General features: G+C 45.4%; 1 protein-coding gene across 2 annotated transcripts in view; it reads right to left on the bottom strand.

Annotated features, from left to right (window-relative positions):
* Positions 1-5898: 5898 nt before the first annotated feature.
* Positions 5899-12127, bottom strand: part of CLPX (caseinolytic mitochondrial matrix peptidase chaperone subunit) — a 35926-nt gene continuing 29697 nt past the window's right edge. For both annotated transcript variants that reach the window (XM_030190449.1, XM_030190450.1), the window contains exons 2-4: positions 8599-8756; positions 7918-8041; positions 5899-6044 (exon numbers count right to left, since the gene is read on the bottom strand). In XM_030190449.1, coding sequence (XP_030046309.1) covers positions 6022-6044; positions 7918-8041; positions 8599-8756 — 305 coding nt within the window. In that variant the 3' untranslated portion in view covers positions 5899-6021. The remainder of the gene's footprint in view (positions 6045-7917; positions 8042-8598; positions 8757-12127) is intronic.

The raw sequence follows: 12127 nt of genomic DNA, 5'->3' as shown, positions 1-12127 counted from the left end.
AAAAAGGAAGAAGGAAACCAAACAACAGCCGGCATGGTTAAAAAGTAAGGAGAGGAAGCTATTAGAGCTAAAGAAAAAATTCTTCAGAAATAGAAAGGATTCGGCTGAAAATAATAGGAAACTACAGAAAGAATGGCAGATCAAATGCAAATCGCTGATAATGAAGGCAAAGAGAGACTTTGAAAAGAAGATTGGGTTGGAGGCAAAAACGCATTGTAAAAACATTTTAGTTATACTAAAAGCAAGAAGCCAGGAAAACGAATCGGTTGGACCGCAGAGACCAAGGGGTTAAAAAGGGAACTCAGGGAAGACAAGGCCATAGCAGAGGGATTAAATGAATTCTCTGCTTTGGTTCACCGAGAGATACCAGTGCCAGAAATGGTATTCAATGTTGACGAGTCAGAGAAAACGAACCAAATCTCTGTAACTGGAAGATGTAATGGCGCAATTTGACAAATTGAAGAGTAAGAGTAGCAAATTGCCAGGACTGGATGGCATACATCCCAGAGTACTGATAGAATTGAAAAATGAACTTGCAGAACTATTGTGATATGTAATTTATCTTTAAAATCAAGCATGGTACCGGAAGATTGGAGGGTGGCCAATGTAATGCCTGTTTTTAAAAAGGGTTCAAGAGGTGATCTGGGAAATTACAGACCGGTGAGCCTGACATCGCTGCGGGGCAAAATAGTAGAGACTATAAAGAACAAAAATGAGAGCATATACAAAAAAAAGCATGGATTAATGAGACAAAGCCAACATGGATTCAGCGAAGGGAAATCTTGCCTCACCAATTTATTGCATTTCTTTGAAGGGGAGTGAACGAACATATGGATAAAAGTGAGCCAGCCGGTCGATACTGTGAATCTGGATTTTCAAAAGGCATTTGACAAAGACCTCATGAAAGACTCCAGAAGAAATTGGAAAGTCATGGGATAGGAGGTAGTGTTCTATTGTGGAATAAAAACAGATAAGGGTTCTGAAGGTCTGTGTTGGGACCGCTGCTTTTGAACACATTTATAAATGATCTACATATGGGAATAACTAAGTGAGGTAATTAAATTTGCCGACGACACAAAGTTATTCAAAGTTATTAAATTGCAAGAAAATTGTGAAAAATTGCAAGACGACCTTACGAGACTGGGCATCCAAATGGCAGATAACGTTTAATGTGAGCAAATGAAAAGTGATGCATGTGGGAAAGAGGAACTCGAACTATAGCAACAGGATGCAAGGTTCCACGTTAGGAGTCACCCGCCAGGAAAAGGATCTAGGAGTCATCGTTGACGATACTTTGAAACCCTCTGCTCAGTGTGCTTGGCAGCAAAGAAAACAAATAGAATGTTAGGTATTATTAGGAAAGGAATGGAACCCCCCCCCCCCAAAAAAAAAAAAAAACCGGATGTTATAATGCCTTTGTATCACTCCATGGTGTGACCACACCTTGAATACTGTGTGCAATTCTGGTCACCGCATCTCAAAAAAGATATAGTGGAATTAGAAAACGTAAAGAGAAGAGCAACAAAAATGATAAAGGGGATGGGACGACTTCCCCATGAGGAAAGGCTGAAACGGCTTGGGCTCTTCACCTTGGAGAAAAGAAGGCTGAGGGGAGATATCATAGAGGTATATAAAATAATGAGTGGAGTGGAATAGCTTACTCTTTCTAAAAATACTATACTAGGGGGCACACCACGAAGCTACAAAGTAGTAAATTTAAAACAAATCGGAGAAAATATTTCTTCAATCAACGTGTAATTAAACTCAAATTCATTGCAAGAGAATGTGGTAAATGCAGTTAGCTTAGTAGGGTTTAAAAAAGGTTTGTATAGCTTCCTAAAGAAAAGTCCATAAGCCATCATTACCGACCAAATGGGGCAAGGAAGGCCAACTGTGGAAGCATGCCAGAAACCGGCATCAGCCCCAGCGAAGACCAGGTGATAGGATTCTAGGAGGACTCATGAAAACAACCAAAGCAGAGAACCCCAGAGGGGATGGCAAGCCCCGAAAAGCACCCAGGAGAAAGGGGTGCTCCAAGGAGTACCATAGGGGACCAGGAGCCCTGGGAAGACTCCATGGCAGTACCGATAACAAGCATGAAGGTGTGACCCAGCCACAGGACAGAGTGCCACCAGAACACCCCCAGAACGCACGCTATGCTAACTTCCTCAGGTTCCACAGAACCACATAAGAGCCAGGGCCGGGAGCTTCCTAAGTAAGCGAGGCCGCTGAGGGCCAGCAAACAAAGTAGAACAAACACCCGCAGCCCCAGGAGCACAAGTACTGCGGAAAAGGGAGTCACTGGAGACAGACCTCGAGCCCAGTGCTGTAAAGATGTCTGGGAGAACAGGGCAGCCGAAACTGAGAAGGCCAAGGCAGCAGAACATGAAAGCGGACAGCAGCCCTCCCGGGATGCTGTTGCTTGGGTTTTTTTTTTTTTTTTTTTTAATCTGGAGTCGCCAAAAGTAAAAGGCTTAGCAGGGTGGCCCAGGCAGAAGGAGGAGCTGTGGAACCCAGCATCCGGATAAGGCAGCATGGATGTCCTTAATATGTGGATATATGCAGAGAGGAAAGAAGCCACAAATAGGGCCCCACCCCCCCCACTAGCCTTAGTCGGACAGCAACAGACCGTGAAGCTACACCGAGGCAGGACAGAAAGGCCCCTGCATCCGCTTCTTACACTCTGTCACAGGCAAGGCACTAAGGAAGGCGGTAGTACAGCGGCAATGCAAAGAGCCCCTTGTTCTGTGTCGGGAGCTATTACAAGATGGCAGACAGAGCACACAACAGATGCAAAGCCCACCCAAAAAAAAAAAAATCTGCCGTTGATGGATCCGCTGAGAAACGTGGGGAGGCCCTCTGAATTGCAGCAACAGCAGGAAAAACAACCAAGACCACTGGAGAGCCGACAAGGATGAACAAGACAAAGCATGAAGCAGCGGCAGATAAATATGTTTGTCAAAGTTCTAGTAGATAGAGGCAAAACCAACCTACTGAACCGCAGCAACAAGCAGGATAGAAAATACCAGACTTTAGTGTCAGAAGATCAACACGGAGAAAGCCTCACTGAATAAGTGGTGCTCTTTGTTTTGTTTTTTCAGAGGCAGGAGTAACCAGAGCCATAAGCCACAGGAAGAGCACAGGCCTACAAGAAGGTAAACAGGGGAGGGTGGGGGGACCTGGCTCCAATTAGGTGTACCCCAACTGACCGGCAAAGCCATGCCAAGCCCCCAGCTCAACTGAGGGAACAGATTAAGAGCAAGAACCACACCAGAGCTGCACAGATGTGCATCCACCTGCTGAGATACTGCGGTTAAGGTGGCCTGCACATGTCCACATATAGTAAACCTCTGAAGTTCCTTCTGTCTCCACCTGCTGGTAGAGAGATATAACCCACTCTTGATCTGTGGGATGCTATGGAAACTCAGGGTGGAATCCCCCACTCTGCTGTCCTCCCCATTAATACTAAAGCAGAAACAGATCTTTGTGTTTCAGCCCTCTCATCCTTAAAAGACTCCAATATCCAGCTCTTACTAGCAATACTGGAGCCAGGACTGAATGTTTGGAAGGGCCCAAAGTTATCATGGGTGGGCATCAGCTATAGGACGTTGACACCACCAGTTCTCCTCTTACTGGCTGCTGCTAATTCCAAAGTGTGTATGGAGGGAGGGAGGGGAGAAGCACAGACCATCCAGATCCATGCATGGCTACTACACCCCTGCTTACTCAAGAAGTAACTGTGATGTTAAAAAAAAAAGTGTTCCTATTTCATGCTGTTTCAATAAGAAATTGCTTCTTCCTCCCATCCTCCAATAAGATCAAGACCTCTGACCTTCCTCCAACCCAATTTCCTGCATTCTCACTGTGACTGACAATCCCCACCCACTTGGAAACATCTGGATAGGATGGTCCTGGACTGCTCAATACATCTTTTGCAAAAGAGCTTATTTCAGAATCTCAAGTATGACATAAATTTAAGGCTCCATGGGTGCCCTAAGTGGTTGACTTTGCCCAGCAGCTTCCACAAACTTGGTGTCTCCAGCCCAGTTTGCTGTGCAGCGTTCTGACAGTATATGGGCCTCTCTCACAGCAGTGCCAAGCAATCTACTAGGCCAGTTTGTAGTTCTCTATTTCAACAGAACTCTAAGCGCTACATACGCCTGCCAGAATTCTACACTTAAAAAAAACAAACAAAAAAAATAAAAATTCTGCACACAAAATGTGCAAATTCTGCAAGTTTGTCATAATTTAAAAATTACAGTCCCCCTCCCTGTACAGATACTCTCCACCTTTTTATTTACAGCCCCCTCCCTGCATCCACACATCTCTATTTTTTCCAGCCCTCTCCCTCCACAGCACCTCCACCTTTTTTTTAGCCCTTTCCTCCCTAGCATCTATTTTTTTTTTTTACAGCCCCCTCCCCACCATCCACTTTTTTTTTTTTTTTTAATAACTCCATGCCTCCCTCCCTGCATCAACAGGCCATCCATATTTTTTTCAGCCGCCCCTGCACTCACCCGTGAGGTAGGACGACTGAAGGAGGAGGAGCTGATCGAGAGTACCTCTTTGGGACAGAAAAGAACCCCACTCTTTCATGTCCACTGCCACTGCTCTGGGCTGGTGCTGCCGCTTTTTCCAAATGGCCACTGAGACTTCCTGCTGTAGTCTCACGAGATTACTGCAGGAAGTCTCTGCGGTCATTCTGCAGAAGCGGCGACAACAGGCAGGAAAAAGTAGGCTCTTTTCTGCCCATAAAGAGGTCACTAGACCACCATGGCATGCTCAGGTAGGTTCAGGCAGGGCCCACCGAGGCTCAGGGGTGGCAGGAAAACCAGTCAGCCAGCACCGTGGGCTTGGGGGGGGGGGGTGGGGGGTTGACAGGGGAAACAGCCAGCTCCACAGGCTCGGAGGGGGAAACCAGTCAGCTAGCCAGCTCCCCCTCTGAGGCAGAGTGCAGATAATCAGAACTGTTAAATGCAAACAGATTCCTAATGCCACATATTCAACGCAATTTGATAAACATTGAGCAGCTGAGGTTGGGGAATGTTGTACAAATTCAATAAAAGGAGATGCCTTCAATTACCCAAAGAACACATTATAAAGTCACATTATAATCTAGTTAGAGCTGCAAGTTTTAGATTTGTCGTCAGAAGGCATATAATCCATCAAATTTAACCCTCTCGATTCGCTACATTAAAAAAATTATATATGTATCTATATATCTACCCTGTTTCCCCCGAAAGTAAGACATCCCCTGAAAATAAGACCTAGTAGAGGTTTTCCTCAATTGGTAGATATAAGGCCTCCCCCGAAAGTAAGACCTAGCAAATTTTTGTTTGAAAGCAGGGCCGCCGAGAGCCGGACAAGGCCGCCCCGGGCCGCCCCTCCCCCCACCCGAGGTCGCCGGGCCCCCCTCCACTCACCCTCCATTGCTCCCGGAACTAACCTTAAACGCCTCCTTTCACCTTCGCAACAAGCAGCAGCAGGGCAGACCTCCCTTCCTTCCGTGCCCCGCCCTTGCAGACGTTACATAAGGCGAGGGCGGACGGACAGAAGAAAGAAGTGGCCTGCCCTGCTGCTGCTTGCTGCGAAGGTGAAAGGAGGCATTTAAGGTTAGTTCCGGGAGCGACGGAGGGTGGGCGGGCCAACTCCAATCCAACCCCGATGTTTCCCCAAAAAATAAGACAGCCCCTGAAAATAAGACCTAGCGCATTTTTGGGACAAAAATTAATATAAGACAGTGTCTTATTTTCGGGGAAACACGGTATATATATAATGTTGCTCCAAAGAGTAGATTCCCTGTGAAGCTGAAGGAAATTCACTCCACTCCTCTATCTCAGTGCCACAGGATACTTACTACACTCCTCGGAGTAAGTTTAGGGACATCTGTACCTTTTTAGGAGGTGGAGGTGGCTTCTGCTGGAATGCCAATTTCACTGCTTCTGCCGCCGTTTCAGGCTCTCTGTTGATGCTTTTCTTTGAGTCTGCCTCAGACAGCACACAAAGAAATGATGGCACTTCTCACACTTCACAAAGCGGGTAGGCTGCAACAAAAATAGAAATTTCAGCAACTAAGAAGAACAGTGCTCACACCTGGCTACAAAAATTCATGCTTTTCAGAAAAAGAAGAATAGCCTTTAAAAATATGGTGGAAAACTGAGGATGGTGATAGACCCTGAGCCCAACAAGACAGGAGAGGAGGAGAAACCTAATGGTTAGAGCAGCAGGCTGAGAACCAGGGGAACCCAGTTCAAATCCCACTGCAGGTCATCCACACCTGACCCTAAATAAAGGTTATATCAGTTTCAGGTCAGAGGAATCCCATCGTATAAAAATGTTCACAGCTGACCGCCAAGATTTTAGGTCAGTACTTTTACAGCAAACCCACATCTGATTACTCAGTACACACAGACACAGTACATTCCTGATCTAGCTATCACACAACAGTTTCAGGCACTGACCGACTATCTGCAGATGCTGTCAAAAGAATACATGAACTAGATTTCACCTACACAAGACAGGTCATTGTAACTTTCCAGCTGCTTTATGAAAGAGCAGGATAAAAAGTGAAACATTCTGGATAAATTATCAGCATAAAGTCCTCATCACTTGGTTAGAACTGAGATCTTTGCTTTACAATGCTGATTTCTTTATATTTATTTTTTGTTACATTTGTACCCCGCGCTTTCCCATCATGGCAGGCTCAATGCGGCTTACATGGGGCAATGGAGGGTTAAGTGACTTGCCCAGAGTCACAAGGAATGCCTGTGCCTGAAGTGGTAATCCAACTCAGTTCCTCAGGACCAAAGTCCACCACCCAAACCACTAGGCCACTCTTCCACTGTTGCTACTATTTGAGATTCTACATGGAATGTTGCTATTCCACTAGCAACATTCTATGTAGAAGTCGGCCCTTGCAGATCACCAATGTGGCCGCGCAGGCTTCTGCGAGTCTGACGTCCTGCATGTACGTGCAGGATGTCAGACTCACAGAAACAGAAGCCTGCGCAGCCTTCTACATGGAATGTTGCTAGTGGAATAGCAACATTCCATGTAGAATCTCCAATAGTAGAGCAACATTCCATGTAGAATCTCCAATAGTAGCAACATTCCATGTAGAATCTCCAACAGTATCTTTATTTTTGTTACATTTGTCCTGCGCTTTCCCACTCATGGCAGGCTCAATGCGGCTTACATGGGGCAATGGGGGTTAATTTGCCCAGAGTCACAAGGAGCTGCCTGTGCCTGAAGTGGGAATCGAACTCAGTTCCTCAGGACCAAAGTCCACCACCCTAACCACTAGGCCACTCCTCCACTGTTGCTACTATTTGAGATTCTACATGGAATGTTGCTATTCCACTAGCAACATTCCATGTAGAAGTCGGCCCTTGCAGATCACCAATGTGGCCGCGCAGGCTTCTGCTTCTGTGAGTCTGACGTCCTGCACGTACGTGCAGGACGTCAGACTCACAGAAACAGAAGCCTGCGCAGCCTTCTACATGAATGTTGCTAGTGGAATAGCAACATTCCATGTAGAATCTCCAATAGTAGCAACATTCCATGCAGAATCTCCAATAGTAGCAACATTCCATGTAGAATCTCCAATAGTAGAACATTCCATGCAGAATCTCCAATAGTAGCAACATTCCATGTAGAATGTCCAATGTATCTATTTTATTTTTGTTACATTTGTACCCTGCGCTTTCCCACTCATGGCAGACTCAATGCGGCTTACATGGGGCAATGGAGGGTTAAGTGACTTGCCCAAAGTCACAAGGAGCTGCCTGTGCCTGAAGTGGGAATCGAACTCAGGACCAAAGTCCACCACCCTAACCACTAGGCCACTCCTCCGCTCTATTACCATCTCATTTGTATTTCACAGTCCCTCTGCCCGGGAAGAAAAGCTTCTACACTTACAAACAAAGGTCTCCACGTGGGTGCATAGGTCTCCACATTTTGGACAGCGCAGCTGATTTCCTCCTTTTCCAGAGCTTCCAGAAGTCAGTTTCTTTCCACTGCTACCTCCGTCTCCCACAGATTTCTAATTTAACACATGTTGCAGAAGTTAACTTAAAATGCATCCTGCTGCTGTTAGATTAGATTTCATATGTGCTGTTTTTAATTTTAGAGGATTAATAATTATATAGCCTACAGGTGGTACCATAGAGAGGAAGTGACCTGATGGTCAAAGTCACGGACTGCCATCAACACTCAGCAACCTTGGGCAAATCACTCTCTCCCACTGTCTCGGGTACCTACTCAGACTATAAGTTCTTTGGAGCAGGGAAATACTATACAGTACCTGAAAACTTATCCCCACTATAATTACCGTGGCAGGAGCACTCTAGGCAGTATCCTGTTAAATTATTTCATGAAAACAAAATTTGAACAGACCTAGTTACTAATAACTGGGGTTCCCAGTAAAACAGCATATGTCAATGGTAGTCCGTGTTGATAATTTCTCAGGTGGCACCTCCACAAAGTAACATCAGCTCTAGTTATGAGATCAATGAAAAATTAAGTAAAATTTCCAATGATGCTCCACTGATGACTGTGTTGTTGAAGAATCTATGGCTTAAAAAGTGAACAGTTACCCACCTTAGTTCCATCACCAGAGCCATCCTTGCCGGTATTATCTTTTGAAGCAAAATAAGTTGGCGTTTCTATGAAAGTTCTAACGGGGATTCTTCTTAGATGAGACGTTTCGAACGTTCCAGGTCTTCCCAAAACAGAAAGGTGACGACTGCATGCAATACCTAGCAAGAGAACACAAACCTAGTAATTTAATAAAAACTAAAAGGAATAGCTGTGTTAATCTGGAATAACAAAATTGACAGAGACACCTGGCAACTTATAGCAACCAAGTTAGCTTTCGAGAAGGAGAAGCCTTAGACTACGAGTCATAGAAACATAGAAACATGGCGGCAGAGAACAGCCAAATGGCCCATCAAGTCTGCCCTTCCTCAGTACCCACTAACTCCTCCTTTTCCTAAGGGATCCCATGTGCCTGTCCTACACTTTTTTAAATTCAGACATAGTCTTTGTCTCCACGACCTCCACCGGGAAATGGGTTCTAAGCGGTGTAGACTGAGGGGAGGGTGCCAGAGGCGCCAGTTCCCTTGGAGGAAGCAGGAGAGGACTCTGAGGCCTTCTTAAATTCTCATTCTCAGAAACAATCACCCCCAAGTCCCGCTCTCCTGTGTAAAAAGAAGAGCAGGACTTGGGGGTGATTGTGTCTGATGACCTTAAGGTGACGGTCAAAGCCAGAAGGAAGCTTGGGTGCATAAGCAGAGGGATGGCCAGCAGGAAAAAAAAGAGGTGATAATGCCATTGTATAAGCCTCTGGCGAGGCCCCATTTAGAGTACTGCGTGCAATTATGGAGACCGAATCCACGGAAAGATATAAACAGAACAGAGTTGGTTCAGAGGATGGCTACCACATTGGTAAGCAGTCTCGGTCATAAAAAATATAGTGATAAGCTCATGAACCTTAACATGTATATGTTGGAAGAGAGGGGGAGAGAGGAGAAATGACCTGAGACATTTAAATGCCTCAGTGGCATTAATGTATAGGAGGTGAGCCTTTTTCGAATGAAGGAAACTTCTGGAATGAGGGCATAGGATGAAGTTAAGAGGAAATAGGCTTAGGAGGAATCTAAGAAAATACTCTTTCACAGAGAGGGTGGTGGATGCACACAATATTTGAGGTGCGGTTGCACCATGGAGCGATACAAAAGCATTATAATGTCCTCATTTTTGTTTTCCATTCCTTTCCTAATACCTAACATTCTATTTGCTTTCTTAGCAGCTGTCGCACACTGAGCATTGGGTTTCAACTTATCAACGATGATGCCTAGATCCCTTTCCTCATCAGTGACTCCTAATGTGGAACCTTGCATTACATAACTATAATTCGGGTTCCTCTTTCCCACATGCATCACTTCGCACTTGCTACTACTACTAATCATTTCTATAGCGCGACTAGACTCACATTAAATGCCACCTGCCATTTAGATGCCCAGTCACATAAGGTCCTCTTGTAATTTTTCCATTATTCTCTTGTGATTTAACAACTATGAATAACTTTGTGTCATCAGCAAATTTAATTACATCACTAGTTACTCCCATCTTTAGATCATTTATAAATATGTAAAAAAAAAAAAAGCGATCCTAGCACAGACCCCTGGGGAACCCCACTATCTACCCTTCTCCATTGAGAATACTGACCATTTAACCCTACTCTCTGTTTTCTATCTTTTAACCAGTTTTTAATCCAGAGTACAGAGTTGCACGGGGACAGAAATCGTACCTGTCCCCACGGGAATCTTAACAACCCCCACCCGTCCCCACTGGAATCTTACCCATTCCCACAAGAATTTAACCTGCTCCCACAAGAACTGAACCTGTTCCCACTCAGTCCCACAAGAATTTAATGGTACATAAAAAATAAATTCCAGTCGGCTCTCTCAGTCTCTCTCTTGGGTTTGAGCCACAGCACTGTAGGCAAGGAAGGAACGGATGTTGGAACTTTGAACGCTCTGGTGCACACATGTAAGATTTCTCTCTGATTCACTGGAGCTGTGTGCTGAGAGGTCGCCACATGAATGCGCCAATAGGTCAGGTGACTTCTGATGCTTGTGCCCGTGTCAAGAGCCGAGATACACGAATCAGCCAGGGACCAGAGAGGATTAACAGTAACATAGCAAGTGATGGCAGATAAAAACTTGAACGGTCCATCCAGTCTGCCCAATAGTCACGCTCATTATCAATTCATAATTAATCAACAATGAACATGATATTATATACTTGATTATGGTTGTTTTTTGGCGTTTCCGGGACATAGACCATAGAAGTCTATCCGGCCCTATCCTTATGTTCCAACTGCTGGAGTTGCCATCGAAGCCCACTCCAGTCTATTCATTCTTCATTTGTGGGACACAGACCGTAAAAGTGTCCGGCAACATCCTCATGTTCCAGCCACTGAAGATGCTAAGCCCTTTCCAGCCCTTCCTAAACCAGGTTGTCATATATGACACACAGACCACAGAAGTCTGCCCAGTACTGGCCCTAGTTCATCACAGCCAGAGTTGCCATCTAAGCGTCACTTGAAACATCCAAACAAATGCAGCTATTTCAGTTTAGATTTTTTTAAACTTACTTTCTAATTAGAGATACTCTGTGTTCATCCCATGCCTTTTTGAATTCCGTCACCATTTGGGTCTCTACCACCTCCTTAATGAAGACTTTCTGCATCTGTGTTTTTAAAGAAAGGAGGAGAAGGGGGTGACAGAACTTGGTACTTGGTAGGTGAGAGGCTGGCACAAGTGCAGTGTACACTTCCATGGGAACCCCAAAGGAATTGTTTCTGTCCCACAGGTACCCCGCCGGAACTACTTCCATCCCCACAGGATCCCCGCAGAACTGCTTCCGCCCCCGCTGGAACCCCGTTCCCGTGCAAGTCTCTAATCCAGAGATTTGTGGGTTATGTCCCTTTACCAGCAGGTGGAGATAGAGAGAACTTCAGAGGTTTACTATTGTCAGCTATCGTTGTCTAGGGTTGGTCCCGGAGTCCACTTCACAGAGGCAGTGGGTTCCCAAAGAATACGCAATCCACACGGATTTGGATATATAAAGTATATTATATTTGCATATATGCATGGGCTCACAGCATTTAGTACAGGTAGCTGGTATATGCCTGTATCTGTGGTGTTTAAGGAAGAGAGAGAAAGAAGTAGTGCATGCAGAGCCCGGTGTGCTCTGCTTGCAGGGAGAGAGAAAGAGGGAGACCTAGTGCCCTGGACACAGAGAAGTGCCCGGGACAGACAGGGGGGGCAGTAGACCCCAAGCTGAGCTCTGTGCTGCTGCACAGAGAAAGACACAGAGAGAGCCCTAGTGAGCTCTGCTTTATACCTAATAAGAACTGAGAGGGAACAGGAGCAGAGAGAGATCAAAAACTTCTCTCTTTCCCAGTTATTTCCTTTACAGAACTCCAGATACTTTCTGAAGTCAGGAAAGGCAACAACTTTCACAGGTTGTCCTGTTTGAAGTTACTAGTCATGGAGCCTCACTGTCTGGCTTTGGTTGCTCTGAAGCCCTGCTCCCAGATGGAACAAAAGGTGTGTTAATC

The sequence above is a fragment of the Microcaecilia unicolor genome, chromosome 1 (genome assembly GCF_901765095.1).
Source record: "Microcaecilia unicolor chromosome 1, aMicUni1.1, whole genome shotgun sequence".
NCBI classification, from domain to species: Eukaryota; Metazoa; Chordata; class Amphibia; order Gymnophiona; family Siphonopidae; genus Microcaecilia; species Microcaecilia unicolor.
This window is presented reverse-complemented; position numbering and strand designations above follow the sequence as displayed.